We start from the raw sequence: 18,087 nt of genomic DNA, 5'->3' as shown, positions 1-18,087 counted from the left end.
AATGCAGAGAGTGAAAAAGGTAGAACTCCACTGTGCATATATATATTATTTAGATTTATTGGACTTTTGTGTAAGTAAATAATTCCAAGCCTTAAATTAAAAGCTAACAAACAAGAACAAAAGATAAAACTTCAGCTGAAATCAAGGTAGAATCAGTAAATTTAATTTTTTTTTTTGGGTAGAATTATAAAGAATCTTGAATATAAGCATATTATATATATAGCTTTTAAATTTTAACCCGGAAATAAATTATTATTATAATAATAGTGATGGTTCGGAGGATCAAGTGGACCAACCTAGGCAAAACTTGTTTGCACAGTATTATTCTCAAGGCAGCAGATGGGCCAGCCTAAAGCCCTAACTTTGTGTTGTCAAATTAAAATAATTGATGGGCCACCTGACAAGCCCTAACTATGGAATTTGGCCCCATTCTTCCAATTATTAACACATTATGTGCTGTAATGCTTTTGTTTATTGATGAAACAAAGTAGGAAATTTTAAATAAAAATAAATAGACAGACCTAACCCAAAAAGAATCAAATATTAAAAACTTGCAGCATTGATCGAAGAAACCAGGACACTATGATACATATGATATGAAATTAACTTGTATTTTTCCAAAAAAATTAAATTATTTTTTTAAAAAATAATTTTTAAAAAATAATGCATTTAAATCAAGTAAGACTCAAAAGTAACTTTTGGGGAGAAGTGCTTACTGTAAAGGATAAAGCTGAAAATGTAAGAGGCTCGTGCGAGTATACAACATAACAAAAGGCCCAATACGAAGACCACCCTCCGTGGTGCCCCATCGGTTACAGCTGTATTTGTATCTGATTTAAACTGAGCTCAGCTTAAGTGGAGAGCGTTTTTCACTAGTCAAAGTAGTCGTATAAAAGCCCCAGATTCTAATTTGTCTGAGTATTGACTAGAATTCGCAGCTAATTCCATTACAAGAGTAGTGTGTTGCACGATCTGCAACTAAATAAAATTAAAAATCTACATCTATTTCTGTGCGTTCCACTCCACCCTGATTGACAGACAGAGAGATCCGGCAGCTAGTTGCCTATATTTGACTCTCAACTCACTATTGTCTTCCTTTACGTGCCCTCATCTTTGAAATTGCTATATTCCCTCGTATGCTTCACGTTCTCCCCTGATAAAACCTTGTTTAAACTGCTTTTATACAAGTTGAAGACGTGGACTTATAATTAAACACTTTGTGAGCAAAAATTTCACTTCTCAAGAAGCAAATGTGCAATACAATTTCCAATGTAGTCTATGTATATATGTTGCACGTAAACATCAAGAAATGCCTAACATCTAATCTTTTCATTGTTAAAACAACTCATATAGTTGTTGACAAACTATGTATATTGTCCTAGTAAGCTCCCAAAGCTTATGAAGGAGTGATGATTTAACAGCATTTCAGTAATAGGCGAACGTGCATGGATTGTTAGTAACAAAATACTAAAACAAACATTAATTATTTCTTGATAAAAAAAAATTAATAATTTATTCTTCAAATCCATCGCTCAATCTGAAAATCTTTCTGTAGGATATTGATATATTTAAAAGTATATAATATTAATAACACTGTCGGATCAAATTTCCATTTGAATAATGTTTTATAGCTGAGATCGATGCGTGCATGGATGTATCCAATAAATTGGAAGTCGTCCACTTGCTCGCCATTTTAATGCTAATTGGTAATATTTGGTAAAGGATGAGTCATCCATTTCCAATTTTGTTGATGTTCTCATCCCTTCACCTCAAGAAAATTAGTGGATTTTTAATTGCCTGCCCAATATGTATGCATCAGTTATCTCACTTTTTTTAAAAAAAGAAATTCTTTATTATATTTAAGTTACTATATCTATATATATATATAGAATTAGACATTCATATCTGTGAAATTTGATTTGTGATGCCTATTTTATATAAAATTAGAGAATAAACTAAAAGGATATTAAAGCCCCTCAATAAATAATTTGACAGAAATATATATTTAAACAAATTAAGAGTATTTAAGTTAATTGGCCATTCTGCATGATTAATAAATTATAAATTGTTCTAACATATAACATAATTATTAAAGATAGATGAGAAGCAATTGAAAAATGACAAAATTTTGTAACAATAAAAGGCCAAATAGTCGATAGAATATTTTTTAATATTCAATCCGATTTAAATTTGTGATAAATTTGAATTTAAAAAATAATATCGTGATAATTTGAATTAAATTAATTTTTAATAATTTTTAATTAAATTTAAAATAGATTTAAGTAGTACTAATTTAAATCAGATTAAGGTTTAAGTAATTTAACTTTAACATAAATATCTTATTCATTTATATTCCTAATTAACACTTAAAGAAAGCATGCAATATGAATGGAAAAATAATAATAAATTTAAATCGCATATATTTTTTCAGAAAATGAAAAGCATTAAATAAGAGACTTCAACAGCATTTTCCGCACAAACTTGGAAAGGCCTAAAACCACAGGCGTTTTCCGTCGGCCGCCCACAGTACCATTCCAATACCGCCCTTTTTTATTTGTTTTTTATTATGGCAAAAGGCGGTTTCATTTCCTTTTTTTGGCCCTTTCTAAAAAATTTAAAAAATAATTATAAAAAAACATGTACGGCCTCCCATTAACCAGGAGTTTTTATTTTATTTTAAAAAATACTGATTAAGAGTGGTTTTGAAGATGAGACGTGGCGAGCCGATTTTGGTCTGATCTCGTGCGTTCCACGTGCCTCGTTCCAACGAATGTGTTCCTGTGTCTGCACTCCAACCTTTTATCAGCTGTCCCCTTTCTATTTGTCCTCGCTCTTCTCCTACAATTATGTTGATGCCCCTCTTCTCTCTCTTCTCTGCAATTTTGGATCATTCTCCTTTTCTATTCTTGTCTTTTTCATTAATTAATTGCCCAAACACCTCTTCACATCCTTAGTAAGTGGGTTTCACCATTAACCATATATTGTTTTAATATTTTATATTACTCCATTTATCATCAATTTATTACAAAAATTGCCTATTGTAGTTATATTATTTTTAAGAAAATTTTACTATTAAAGATTAAATAATGAATTATAACAAATATTTGATGTTTCAAATCATTCACCTTATTTTATTATTTATATAAAAATTCAGTTGTCTAGTCACTCGTTTAAAATACAATAAATAAATAAATGAAATTAAGCACTCGAGTTCAACATTGAATCCGAATCTGCAACCCAACAGAAGTGTCCGTAAGTGACCTGCCGGTAACATTATAAATCCCACCGCAGTGGAATCTGGGATTTAGCTTGTGCTTAAACGATGTTAGCATTCTCCAACCCTAATTTATAATATTGTCCACTTGGCTAGAAGGAAGGATCAGGGAGCATATTGCAAAGTGCAAAAGCCCCTCAAGCCAAAAGCCAACACATACACATATATATTTTGGTATGGCGAGAGGAATTAATATGTAGAAATCATGAAGGAGCTAGCAACTGGAGCATCAATGGGAATGAAAAATTATTAAATAAATTTTGTTAAATAAGTTCGTCATGATACAAATTTAAATAAATTGAGATAATAAATTTTGAAAAATTACCTTATCAAGTCATATTATCATATGCACGAGAATAGCAAAAGAGAGGGGAAATATACAAGTTAAAAATATAATATTTTATTTTGTCATGTAGGCAAATAAAATTCTAGAAGACTAATAATTGGAGTTGTAAATAAAGAAAAATTAAGAAATTAGGAGGCCATGGTTGGATTGTAATAAAACAGTGCATGTAGGGCAAGTAGTATCCAAAATAAAGCCAAGAGAATCAGTGGCTTTTCCAAAGAGACCACACTCCAACTTCTACCTAACCAAGATAAAAAGTTGGAACAAAACCCCTGATTTTCTGCACTTTCTCACCACCACCACCACCACCACACCACTCCTTCCCAAACCACTGCGCTCACCGTCCATAGGCCCCTCCTTATATATACTCCCCTCCCCTCCCCCTCCGTACAGATCCCTTCATCCTCCGTCAAAACCTCAACCATGAGGATGAGTTGCAATGGCTGCAGGGTCCTACGAAAAGGTTGCAGCGATGACTGTACCATCAGACCTTGTCTCCAGTGGATCAAATCTCCTGATTCTCAAGCCAATGCCACTCTCTTCTTGGCCAAGTTCTATGGACGCGCAGGCCTCATCAACCTCGTCGAAGCCGGCCCCTCACATCTCCGTCCCGGTAAATAATTAGCACCCGCTCCGTCTCTGTTTTTTAGCTTATATCTCAGGGATCAATGAGAGCTTTTTCTTATGTTTTGTTATTGATCTTAAATGTTGCATGCAGCTGTATTTAGGTCACTGTTATATGAGGCTTGTGGGCGGATAGTGAATCCAGTGTATGGGTCGGTGGGCTTGCTCTGGTCTGGGAATTGGATTCACTGCCAAGCAGCTGTTGATGCTGTTCTCAGAGGCACACCGATCATGCAAATGCCTTCTGCTCCTGATGCACCACCACCCCACTTGATTGATCCCCTCAAGACGTATGACATCCGTCACGTGTCTAAGGACCCTAACTCGCTTGAACTCAGCAAGGTTAAGAACCGGACCCGGTTCAAACGTCCTGTTACCAACTCCAGTTCCCCTTCTGAGTCCATGTGCAGGGTTAACCATGGAGAGCTGAGCTTCGAACTGCATCGTGACCCGTGGCTGAGTCAGGTGGCAAATGGGGATAGCAGCAGAGATGATGAGAGCATGTTCTCCCTTGAGACAGTGGAGGATGTAAACCGTGGTGAACCCAACTGGGCTTTGAAATTCAATGGCCTAAGTGATGATAGAGACGAGGTTGATTTAGACCTCACTCTTGGTTCGGTTCCTGTGAAATAGAGTTGAGGGCATGGGGCATATAATTAATGCAGGTGTACGTATCTCATTACATGGTCTTCTCCCCCATCGACATAGCTCAAGTAATTTTGCTCTTTTTTCCCCCTTTCGTTCTTGGTCAGATAATAAGAAAATGAAGAACAGCATTTCATTTTCTAGTGCTAAGTTGGTTGTAATGATTAGGTTTTTGGTTATACTATACAGCACAGAAAATAAAGACATATATTACCTATGTGATTGTGAATGATACATGCGAAAAGGAAAAATTTTAATCAAATCCAAGAAATCAAGAAAAAGAATAAAATTTAACATTCACGTACGGTCGATTTCTTTTCCTTTTCTTGATCGACATTCGACAAAAGATGTGACGGAACTTGAAGGGACGATTAGATTAGACAGAAAGGTGATTACAATGAACAGAAAATAAGCAAATAAATTTAGTTTTTGGGTAATTGTATCCTTTGATTCAGGGAGTTGTTGGATGGGTGATTGAGACGGCAGTGAGGGGAGTCCACGTAGAAAGGGGGCATCTGTAAGAATGAAGACAGCTGCTGTTCATGCATGGATTCTTGGTGTCTGTGAGCTTCCAAGTTCCGTTGCTCTTATTGGCTCTATTCCTCCAGGTGGACATCGCACAGCTACTCTTTTTGGTTTCGGAAGTGTGTGTATGCGTGTTTGGCTGCCGTTTCATTACAAAGTAATTTTCTTGAGAAAAATTTTGAAGTTACTAACAACATGTGTTTGGGTTTCACTCATATTTTGAATGGACAAAAGGAATCAATGAATAAATCTAATAAAATTTTGTAAATTCAATAGAAGTCTTATACACAAATTCAAGTATTTTACGCAAATTCAGAGATATGTAATTGGAGGCTAAATTTTGTTAAAATGGGAAAAATTCTTATTTGGATAACACTATAATAAATTTATTATTATATGATATTAAAACAACAATTTAATATATTTGAATAATATATAATATAATAGTTATTGTATATAATATCATATAATAATAACGTAAATTAATGTAAAAATGTAATTGAATTACAGGTTCCATGCAAATCACAAAATTGACTCCTGGATTTAAATGTTATTTATTTTAAATAAGATTTTAATAAATTAGAGTGAATTTAAATGGCAACTGAAATTGTTATCCTTCTGAGAACAGTACTGAGATTATTATTATTATTATTTGTAAAGTGCAGCTACTAAAAGTTTAGATCTGTGTGAGAATGAGATTAATAATTTTTAAATTAAATATTTTAAATTTAAATTTCTGCATTTATTATATATTTTTAATTGGTTTTATATGTGTAATAATATATATACCAACATTTGCTTTAACAGTTTAATTAAACTTGCATAATATATATTTTTGAATTTACCAAGCTACCTCTATATTTTTATTTTACCATCTAAATAAATTAATCCTTGATTCATATAATTATCTTTTGCAATAAGTTAAATTTTGAAAAATGTCTTAACACTGCACCCAGTATTTATTAAGTTACGCAAATCTGACATTCCATTGATACAAATATCTGGAAAAGGGAATTTATTGCCATTGAATTACAAATTGAACTGTAATGATGAGAGTGATAAGTGTAGCTGCAAGGAATATTAATTAAATTTAAAATCATAAATTGATAATAAATATTAATCAAGTATCAGATGCTCATACCTTTTTTATATTTAACGGTTCATAAAACAATAACTTAATTAAACCTAAAATCATCTTGGAGAATGGAAATTAAGAAAATAAACAATATTAACCATTTACTCTCTTAATTTAGCCTAGATTAATAAATTAATCTCCCTCCACATTCTCTCTTTCTATATCTCCCATCTTCACAATTTATCCCATAAGAGAGATATAATAACACGCGAACTGATCGGGATGAATTTTTCAATAAGGTATATACACCCTTTTTCTCATACGCGAACTCATCGGGATGAACTTTTCAAAATAAAAGAAATCAGAAAAAGGAAAAGAAAAAGAATTTCAAGTAAGAAAATACTCCTTAAGTTTACTTTTAATACATGCACCTCATTTACTTTTAATTGAATCTGTTGGCATTATTTCTTCTTTAAAAAGTAATGTAAGTGATTCAAATTTGAAATAATCTATACACGAAATGAAGGAAAATATGAGTTTGCTTTAAAGGAATTTAATTTCTTTGATAGTATTATTATTATTATTATTATTATTGTTTAAGTTTTATGTATCCTAATGTTAAATTAGATGGTATACATGATTTTCTTAGTCGATCCATTAAAAAATCGCAGTTAGTATAAGATAAATCGACAGCTAGTACGTATAAGTAAAAATTGAAGATAAAGAATAGGATTATACTTTTTCTAGACAAAATTAAGAATAAAATTGATCCATTCTAAAAAGCGTTTAAAAATAAATTCTAAATAGGTTTAAAGAAAAAATGTATAATTTTAAATAGAAAATAAATTATTTAATTAAAATATGACATATGCCTTATATAGGCGCACAAATTTTTTTAAAAATCTGAAAATATTGACAAAAAATTTCAAATGCCATTTTGAGACTCTAAACAGCATTTTTAGGTCTTGTGATGGGCTATTACATAGCTAAAGGCAGGTAACAAAGGTAGATCTCTGAACGAATTTTTTGAATTGGGGTCTTAATAGCAATTTTGACATCCGTAGTAAAAGTTATGGCCAAAATACTTTTTGCCACTTAGTGGTCGCGTTTGGGCTGATCTGCCCATTCTAAGTATTATGATCCATCTCGTCCACATCAGTCTCCTCCAATGGGAAAGAACTTGACCTCGAGTGAAACAAAAGATTTGGATACAAAGGAGTATCAGAGCCATGGTACCTAGATATGTCCACCACATTAAATGTTTTGGAGATATCCATAGTGTCTGGAAGATCTATCATATAAGCATTGCCATTGATGCGCCTGAGTACTGAATAGGGTTCATATTTCTTAGGTTGCAGCTTGCTGCATGTACCAACCAGGAACCTCTCCTTGAGCAATAATGTCATCACTGCATGTCCAACTGGAGACTTCTTGTCACCTAAGCTTATCTGCAGCTTGCTTGTTCTTTGAGTTTGCTTGCTCCAACTTCTGCTTGACTTCCTTCTGTGCATCCACAATATGCTCAGCCATGTGCTTTGCTGTAACACTAGCATTTGTATATTTTGGGAGCTTGATCAAATATAATATATGTTGTGGCGTGTAGACAATAGAAAAAGGTGAATGGCCATAGGGTCCGATTGACTGCTTCTATTTACCCATCAGTCTGCGGGTGAGCAATACTGCTGAACTGCAGGGAAGAATCAAATAGTTTCCACAATGTCAATGTTAATGACGTCACAAATTTACCAGGGGAGAATCGTTGAAATAGCTAGGCCCAAACTGACCAAAATAACTTTTGAACCAACTTTCCATTTAACCCAAAATGGTTAATCCAAATTATTTAGTAGTTTCGTACTAGCTATTATATACAATTTTGATTTTCCGTAAATCGTCGATGTGAGATTCTTTTCTAAGCAGGGAGCTGTACGTCACATTCTTCCCTGTTAAATTTGCGATGTTATCATCGCAACTGAATCAGATACAATTGTTAAATCAAGATCGAACCCTCGGATATTGTGGTTCGCTAGTACCTCAGACGGCTCTACCTCGTCTCATACTGGTAGCCATTTCATCACAGGCCCACTAGCTCTGCACAATTTTTATAATCCAGGGTGGCTCTGATACCAATTGAAATAGTTAGGTCCAAACTGACCCAAATAACTTTTGAATCCACTTTCCACTTGGCCCAAAATGGTTAACACAAGTTATTTAGTAGTTTCATGCTAGTTATTATATACAATTTTAATTTTCCATAAACCACTGATGTGGGATTCTTTCCTAAGTAGGGAGCTGTACATCATATATTCCCACTCCACTAGCATCACAATCCACTTCAAACAACTTGTCAAAATCTGAAAGTGCAAATACCGGTGTTGTACATAACTTCTCTTTAAGAACAGCAAAGCTATTGGCTGCCTCTTCTCCCCACTGGAACTTTCCTTTCTTCTGACACTCTATTATTGGGGCAGCAATACTACTGAAATTTCTAATGAACATCCTGTAAAATGTAGCTAAACCATGGAAGTTGCGTAATTTCAAAATGTTTTTGGATGTAGGCTAATCTCTAATTGCTACAATCTTTGTTTCATCAGCATGAATACTCTCATCCGAAATTATAAATCTTAAGAACACTAATCTTTGAGTTAGAAGACTGCACTTCTTGAGATTAGCATACAAAAGATTGTCTTTCAAAGCAACGAGTACGGCTCTCAAATGGACCATATGCTCCTCTTCACTACTACTATGAGAATATAATAAAAATAAACCACAAAAAACTTGCTAATAAATGGTTTAAGTACCTGGTTCATCAGCCTCATGAATGTACTAGAAGCATTTGACAATCCAAAGAGCATAACTAGCCACTCATAGAATCCCTCTTTGGTTTTGAACGCTGTCTTCCATTCATCACCTGGTTTAATTCAAATCTGATAATATCCATCTTCAAATCCAGCTTTGAAAATCACTTCGATCCATGCAATCTGTCCAGCATATCATCCAACCTCAGAATTGAAAACTTGTAGCCCACCGTAATTTGGTTGATTACCCGACTGTCAGTACACATTCTCCAACTTTCATCCTTCTTCAGTGTCAACAAAGCTGGCATTGCATACTGACTCAAACTCTCTCAAATCAGCTCCTTCCGCAACAGTTCTTCTACCTTTCCCTTCAGAATATAACTCTCCCTCGGATTTATCCTGCAATGAGACAAATTAGGAAGGCTAACACTAGAAACAAAATCAATTTGGTGCTGAATTCATGGGTAGTAACCTGTAATACCCGGCTCGTTCAGGCATCGGAATTCCTACCGTCCGATAGAATCTCGGATGTCGGATTTGTTTTGAGGGGTATTGCAAGGGTAAACTGAAGTTTTCTACAAGGTTTTCTAAAGGTTTTCTAACATGTTTTGAAGTGTTTTATGGGTTTTCAAGGAAAGGAAATGAATTTTGAAGACAAAAGGTCAAGGAGGGAAAAACAGAGGTTCGGCCGCCGAAGGTATGTTCGGCCGCCGAAGGTGGTAGAGTTTGTGCCCCCGAAAGCTAAGTTCGGCCGTCGAAGTTGGCTGAGTTGCGGGTGCAAGTTTGGCTGCCGAAGATGGTTGACCAAGCCACCTATAAAAGCCCCTTAGGTCGGTTCAAGAGGTAAGTTTCTTCCTCTTCCCACCCAAGGTGAGCTCATGTCCTCCTTGAGATGATTTCATGGTTTTTGCAAGTTCTTGCATGGTTTTTAATGAGTTTTATCCTTGTTTTGAAGAGTTGTGAGCTTTGAGCAAGGTTTTGGAGTTTGGAGCTTTTAGAGCTTGGTTTCTCCATCTTTTGACGTTAGGATCACACCAACTCTAGTTCTTGAAGAGGTAAGTGTTGATCCTTATGTTTTATGGTGTTGTAAGCAAGTTTTATGGAGGGATAAAGGGTAGGTTTGCATGGTTTGCATGAGGTGTGCATGAAGGGGTTTAGGCCTCCTTTATGCCTTTGTTTTCTATATGTGGTTATGTGATGTTGTGTGTGGGCGTTTAAGGTTGTTTTAAGCTTCTATATGTGTGATGAAGGGTTTGTGCATGGTTTTAAGAGGTTAGATGCATGTTAAGAGGGTTAGGAAGGTTTAGGGAGGCTTGTTGGTGCATGGATCTGGGTTCTGGAGGAACTCAGGTTCGGCCGCCGAAAGGAGTTTCGGCCGCCGAACCCTTGAGGAGGTGGGATAGGCCGCCTAAACTCGCCCCCGAAGGTTTGGACTTTCGGCTCTGGAGTGGAGTTTCGGCCGCCGAACATGCCTGACTTTCGTCTTTGGAGAGGACTTTCGGCCGCCGAAAGTGCCCTGTTTTGCCTTCCTTTGCATGTTTTTCCATGCATGTCTATGGTGTTTTAGGGGGGTTTTTGGGGAGATGTTTTAGAGTTATGTTTTGAGTGGTTTGACACCTCATGTGAGTCCACCTATGTAGGATTGGATCTGAGGCGAGGTGTTTAGCTCCAGTGTGAGAGTTGGCCCAGAGTTAGCCACAGCTTGGCTTCAGGTGAGTAGAACTGACTATGCATGTTTTAAAGCTAATAGTTAAAGATAGTGACAGTATGAGCATGAGACACGCATCATGGATGCCATATGATACTAGGTTGTACTGCATTAGAGATCACGAATATGCTGCATTGCATTATTATTGTTGATGGGATGGACCAAGGCGATCTCAGTAGCCCGCAACCTGTTATGTCTAGATAAGACCTTTGGGAGCTCCGCAGTTAGGGGCCGGGCTCTAGTACATGTAGTGACCTGGGAGTCCATAGGGGCCGGGCACCGACAGAGGGAGTTCTGGGATCATGTCTAATCTGAGATGTGAGATGTTTGTGCTGTGACACATTACATGAAAGCATGTAATAAATGAACTGTTTTATGGTTTCTACTCACTGGACTCTAGTAGCTCACCCCATTCCCTTAACCCCAGTTTTGCAGGGCCAGAGTTCAGCAGAGGGAGCTATGGGGAAAGCAGAGTTTGAGCGTGGGTTGCCATGTGTTATTGTATTAGCATAGCTAGGTTTTGATAGAGTGGCATGTATAGGTATGAAAGAAGCTTGATGTATATGTTTATGCAAGACGATGTAAAGATTAAAGGATGCTATGTTATGTTATGTTATGTTATGTATGTGTGTATAGTATAGTTGTGGACATGATGGATGGACATGAGGTTTTAGCATGATGTATATACAGGTTATGCATGGACAGAGCATGTGGTAAAGAAATAGAGTAGAATGAGATAATGTCTAGAGTTGTGCTTTGCCCAGTGTATGCTGAATCCCTAGTGTATGCATGTATCCTGTTTTACGTTTCTTGATGAGAAATGTGTCAAGCTAGGCTTAACATATGATGTGTTTATAAAACTCCAGTGATCAGGGAAGAAAGGGTATAAAACCCCTTGACCCATCTGAGAGGGAAGAAAGGGTATAAAACCCCTTGACCCATCACGGAAAGTAAGGCTAGCCTGTAATATGCTGACCCTAAGAGAGTGGGTTCTATGTTTTCAGCTTAGTAGATGATCACTGGTGTAGGCCTTGACGGCTGTGGTTTTAAGATTAAGCCTGGTGGTTTTTCAGAAACGGTTTTAAAAGCTAGTGTTTGAGTTGGATCATGTATGGGATTGATCAGGTACACAGAGTTCAGTTTAGGCTTGCTACGGGTCCCGGCGGCCTTAAGCTGATCTGGATCCTAGCGCCGAGCAGTTTGGGCCGTTCCAGAGGGGTATCGGTTTTCGGGCTGTTACAGATGGTATCAAAGCATAGGGCCTCTTGAGTACGGTGTAATGAGCAAAGATGCTCAGGGATTAGAGGTATCTCACATCGGAAAGAGGTTTTTGTCTTTAGGAGGGCAAGCACAATAAGAAAGATCGAGAGAAAGCTCATGTCCACTAGGATAGGATGCGGAGTCATGTCTTGCTTGCTGATGTGTAATGCCATGGTTGATGCAGGTGCATTTCTGTTGGTATGATGGATGTTGACTGGTCCCTTAGTCCTCGATATGCTATGTTCTGATATAAGATGAGTTGAGAGACCAGGTATGGCCTTTGGCACAGTTGGTCAGGGCATGTTATGCTAGATTGAGGGCTTTTGGTGACAGGATCATCCATGATATATATGTTTTAGCGTTCATGTGTTTGCTACATGGACCCTATGTGAGGCTGTTTTTCATGTGCTTTGTGTGTTTTACATGGATCACATGATGTGAAACTGATGTATGCTTGTGTGCCTGTTGTGTTTCAGAAGAGGGATGATGCAAGGTGCTAGTCAGTTTGTGGAGTCAGATCCATCCGAGTGGGAAGGTACGACCACCTTTTCTCCCGTTCTGCCAGGAGTGCAGTCAGGAGGAGTTGGCAGTAAGGAACCATCAAGGAACCCTGCAAGGATTCGAAGATCTCAAGTTCAGGAGAAGTTGAGCCCTCCCTTCTGAGCACAGTTGCTAAAAGAGAGAAAAAGAAGGTTAGAGGCCTTCGAAAGGCAAAGAAGTGCAAGTTTTGGCAGAGACGAAAGGCTAGTCTAGGTGCTGGTGGTGGCTCGAGTTCTGACTCAGGCCCTAGAAGATGTCTGAGGTGCGGAAGGCTGCATCGCGGACCTTGTCGGATTGGTACTACGGCATGTTTCAAGTGTGGACAGGAAGGGCACTTTGCGCGTGAGTGTCCTACTGCGCCCAGGGTGGTACACTCCCAGCGGTTAACTACCAGGAATGTGGCTCAGGCCAGGCACCAAAGAGGAGGAGCAGACACATCGGACATCGTGATGCCAGGTATGCTCACGTGTTCCTGTTCTGTTGTTTTGTGAGCTCTAGTGTTTCTTTTTCGTTAGTTGCTCTAGGAGCTTTGCACGGTTGAGTTGATAGCTTCTCGGCTTAGCGTGTCCTCTTTGGGTTCGTTAGACCCGGGTAGGATTCATCTCTGGCAAAGGTTCAGTCCAGTGTCCTTGAGAGTAGATGCCTTCCACTCGACTTGAAGGTCCGAGACTTGAGTGTCTAGATGTCATTCGGGGGATGGCTTGGTTTTCTCTTTATGATGCTGGGGTTACCTGCGTCTGCAGCGCACGGTAGTCCGAAGTTTTTAAAATTACTACGCTCTGGCTGGTTTGTAGTAGTTTTATTCACACTCTTTGATCCTACATTATCTCTGAATCCACTAAAATTCCTCCTGCCCCTCTTCTGTTTCGTTAATTCAACCTTTAGAGCTAAATTCTTTACTTCACTCAAGGATCAAATTACCTGCACTCCAATTATGTCCTTTAAATTCACCTGCAACCCTTCTAAATATCGAGCCACTTGCTGCCCTTCTGACTCTAGCAAATTATTTCACTTCGCCAAGCTCATAAATTCAGCTGTATACTCATGAACTATCCTACTACCTTGTTGACAGGATCTGTTTATAATCGGGTGGTAAAAATTCTAACTTCAGCAAATGTTTCATCCTATACCAGGTTCGGATAAGAAATTCTCATTCTCTCTCCCACCTAGATTGTACTCGCTCCTACCAAGCTAAAGCCATCCCTTTCAGACGAATGACAACTAATTTTACTCTCCTTTCTGCCGAAGTCTCCACATATTCGAAGTACCTTTCTATCTCAGCAATTCAATCTAAAAACTTCTCAAGTCCCAAACTACCATTAACGTAAGGAATATCTATCTTTAATTGGAAATCCTCACTATCTCGAGCTTCGTATCACCTCTGCTCATAGCCAGCCCTTCGTTGATTTTAATTGAACTGAGATAGTACTGGATCGAATTCTTCTTCTAAATCATCATAGTTCTAGATCGAATTCTTCTTTTGAATCATCCTCCTCGTAAGCAGGTTGTCTACGTACTGGGTCTGGTCTATTGATAGGTTCACCATGAGCAACATATCCTAGTTGTCTCCTATCATCATTCCTTATCCTGTTTGGTCCAACTTTCCAAGCATCCAGATGATTTGCAATCTCCTGAAAGCATTCCTTGAAGCGCTTCGACAAGCACTCTATATGTTGCTCAAAGCGTTGCTCCAATCGTTGCAACATCTTCTCCCCCTATGGGGCTCCACCCTCCTGATCACCGTCACAGAGAGCACCGCCATTGCCGCTGGTCGCCATGCTCTGATACCACTTGACGTAGCGTAAAAAACATTAAAAAAATAAATCTTAGATAGATTTAAAAAAAAGTGTATAATTCTTAATATAAAATAAGTTATTTCACAAAATATGATATTTGCCTTACATAGATATAAAAAAAAATTTTAAAAATCTGAAAATACTGATAAAAAATTTTTAAAGGCTATTTTGAGGTCCTACAAGCGTTTTTAGACCTTGTGATGAGTCATTACATAATCGAAGACAAGTAATAAACATAGATCTCTAAACGAGTTTCTGAATTGGAGTTTTAATAGTGATTTTGACACTCATAACAAAAGTTATGACTAAAACACTTTTTACCACCAAATGTATATTTGAGTTGGTCCGTACGGTCTAAATATTACTGCAGTATATTTTCCGCATCAAAAGTCGATTTTCAACTAAAAAACAATCGGGGAGTCTCCAATTTTTTTTTCTAATTTTAATATTTGTGTAGGAACTATATTTCTATACTAAAATCCAACCGTGGATAAAAGCCAAATTTCATATTTAATATTATGGGCCACTCCCACTTGACACCGTCACTGTCCCGATTCTCTCTTTTAAGCTTCTTCTAAACCAAATGGCCATATGATTGTCCGATCATTAGTATATGACTTTTTTAGGGCGAAAAAAAAATATTTAAACGATAAGAAAATGTAAATTCTTATCATTAATGAAAATATCTGTACAAGTTCTTTGAAGTTAAAGAAAGTGCAAGAAAATATCAAAAAAATTTTATTTATCGATCTTAATTTAAAGGCCTAACTAATACATATAATGTTCGAAACCAGTTTTCCTGCTGTGGATGAACAATACTCCTCATGTAGTACGTAGAGGAAAAGCAGGAGTTGCAAAACTTGCCCTCTTCACGAATCTCCCTTTCATTCTGGGCCTCTTTTCTGCATTCAATTTCCTCACCTCGTATCTTATTTTCTTCGAGAACAACCTTGTTCTCCGCTTCTCTCTGTACCTCGACACTCGTGCTTCTCGTCCTCCGTTTGCCGTTGCCGGTTGCTGTACACCTACACCACTTGTATGATCTCCATAACCGTGGTCATCAATCTCGGCTCCACTAATTCCCTGAAAACGTTTGCTTTATAAGTATCTTTGTATATGTATATAAACGAATGATCTTACATGAAAAAATATTTAAAGAGAGCACCTTTATTACCATGCAGCACTCCTGCCAACATTCTTCTGGGTCGACGTCCGGCCCGTTGCCTGTGGTCCAGGGGCATCCTTGGCTTGCCCAAGCTGTTATAACTGCCTCGTAATCTAACTGTAGTAGTATCTTTCTCTTCTTTTTCTTCTTCAAGTTTTCACCATCTTCTTTGTTATTTAAGTCTCTATTTTGAGTCCCTAGTAGCTTCTCATCTTCCTCTCCACATGTTGCAGAATCGTAGTTAAAGCTCAACTCGAAAGGCAGTTCTCTTGCCATTTCAATATCAGTATCAACACGGTAGTCCCTTGCAGCTTTCTTTTCTGCCCCTGCCTCTTCCTCTTCAAGTTTCACCTTTCCCCTTCCTTGATAATACTCCCTCTGCAACTCCTCTTCTTTACTCTCCACAAGCCCCAGCTCCTCCATCCCAAAAGATTCATTTTCAAGACCCCTACCGAGCAAGCTCTCCACATCAGCGTCAAACTCTGCAAAATCCATATCGGATTGGAAAAAGCGTTGTAGACTTCCAATATCCTCTCCTCTGCTACCAAACGAAGCCTTCGATTCGATTCCATTAGCATCAGCAACTGTTTGGTCAGAAACATCAGCAGCAGCTGCAGACGTTTCTGCTTCATTATTTGAGATCGTTGTTGAAATGCATAACTGAGAAGCAAATGGTTCGAAGATTGGAACCCTGTATAAGAGATGCTCCTCTTCATTCTCTTCATGAGATATCTCATCTGAGCCTTCAGGTACAAGCGGAATGGAATTCCTTAATTTTTCTTCAAATTTTGAATGAGATGCAGGTTTTCCACATCGCGGTGTCCTGGCCTTTCTTGTGAACCCTCGGTGCCATGATGGCACATAATTCTCCTTTGGAACTATATCCAAATGCTTTAAAGAAACAGTCTTTAAGCGAACCCTTTCATGTCTACGAGCTAAAGGGTTGGCGGAGTGCACTGAGGAATCACAGGCTTGGCAAAGAAATGCGTCATCGGCAGCACAGAACCATCTAGCCCGCCTTTTTATACAACTATCACAAGCTCTAGCCTTTTTACCACCAATGGCGTTGGCGACATTTTTGTCTGAAATCATTTGTGTGGGGGCTGGTTTTATTGAATAAACGAGATCAATCGGAAGCCGAAAACCCAAAACAGGAAGTGAAAAGGAAAAGAGAAAGCAAAGCAAAGCTGAAGCAAGCAACCTGATTAACAGAAATCATTGGGTCCTCGGGGATGGGGGTTTCACTGTTTCTGTTTCTTCAGGTTTTTCAGACCTGAAGCCGAGAGTGGCTCAAAGATATGAGCAGCCCAGCCTAGTATATAGAAGGTATGACCCACAAAGGGCGCTTTTGCAGTATGGGCCTTTCTTTCTGTTTTCGGATGCACTTTTGAGTCTAGAGATTTTTCCACAGTGAGAAAGAGATTGCACCTTTGGGACCACAATAAGGCCTTATCTGGTTTTTAATTGGTTGGTATGTAAGAATCATCCTAAGCTCTGCCTTCTCATTGGCTGCGGCTCTAACCTAGGGATTTCCGGTGGGGTCGGGGTATGGTGGTGCTCTACTTGCTAGGATGAGAACAAGTCTTTCTATTTTGAGAAAATTATTTTTTATTCCCTAAGATTTAACGTAATTAACACTTCTGTCCCTTTATTTTGGCGACCCAATACTTAAATCCATCAATTTATTTTCTATCCAAATTCGTAGTGTTTCCGTTTAAAATAGCCGTTTGAAACACATAAATTGACAAAATTAACCCTCACTAAACCCAAACCCAAATCCAAATGCCTCTTCTTCTTCTTCTTCTTCTTCTTCTTACCCTTTCTGCAACTTCTTCTTCTTCTTCTTACTACCCTTTCTGTAACTTCTTCTTCTTCTTCTGCAACTGGAGAAAAGAGAATGGTATTTTTGGAAAAAATTATCATCTCTCACCTTTAACTTTTTGACCAAACGGTTTAAATGGACGGAAGGACTATAAATTTGGACGAAAGAGAAAGTGAGGGACTTAAGTGTTGGGTCGTCAAAATAGAGGGACAAAAGTGTTAATTACGTTAAATCTCAGGGACTAAAAAGTAATTTTCCCTTCTATTTTTTATCCCATCTTTTGCTCTCTGTGTCCAGCTTTTTGATCCCACACTAATATTTGAGGGAGACCCTTTTGTTGCCATGTCTGCAGTCTGCCTCCTGCCCCATTTTATCTGTTTAAACTTCAAAAGTCCAGACTCACAGACTTTTGTTTGGGGTCCCCCACCTTCATCCATCAATTTCTTTCAAAATTTCAGCATTTTCCATTTCATTTCATTCTTCTCTAGTGTGGTGAAGAAGTTGATAAGAAC

The 18,087-nt window shown here is 37.7% G+C and overlaps 2 protein-coding genes across 3 annotated transcripts; one reads left to right on the top strand and one right to left on the bottom strand.

Moving 5' to 3' along the window:
- Window positions 1-3,821: 3,821 nt before the first annotated feature.
- LOC110631343 (LOB domain-containing protein 42) lies at window positions 3,822-5,104 on the top strand. The gene is made up of 2 exons (XM_021779132.2): window positions 3,822-4,233; window positions 4,339-5,104. Exons 1-2 carry the CDS (start codon window positions 4,044-4,046, stop codon window positions 4,875-4,877), a joined length of 729 nt encoding a protein of 242 aa, XP_021634824.1. The 5' UTR covers window positions 3,822-4,043; the 3' UTR covers window positions 4,878-5,104.
- Window positions 5,105-15,303: 10,199 nt separating this feature from the next.
- Window positions 15,304-17,253, bottom strand: LOC110630896 (zinc finger protein CONSTANS-LIKE 6). 2 transcript variants are annotated; one of them, XM_021778536.2, is made up of 2 exons: window positions 15,754-17,253; window positions 15,304-15,671 (listed from the first exon to the last, which is right to left on the bottom strand). In XM_021778536.2, exons 1-2 carry the CDS (start codon window positions 16,843-16,845, stop codon window positions 15,411-15,413), a joined length of 1,353 nt encoding a protein of 450 aa, XP_021634228.1. In that variant the 5' UTR covers window positions 16,846-17,253; the 3' UTR covers window positions 15,304-15,410. The 2 variants fall into 2 exon arrangements, with proteins under 2 accessions (XP_021634228.1, XP_021634229.1); XM_021778537.2 differs by having other exon boundaries at window positions 15,763-17,249.
- Window positions 17,254-18,087: the final 834 nt, after the last annotated feature.

This window comes from Manihot esculenta, chromosome 14 (genome assembly GCF_001659605.2).
Source record: "Manihot esculenta cultivar AM560-2 chromosome 14, M.esculenta_v8, whole genome shotgun sequence".
NCBI lineage: Eukaryota > Viridiplantae > Streptophyta > Magnoliopsida > Malpighiales > Euphorbiaceae > Manihot > Manihot esculenta.
Note: the sequence above shows the minus strand (reverse complement) of the source record. Positions and strands in the feature narration are given on the sequence as shown.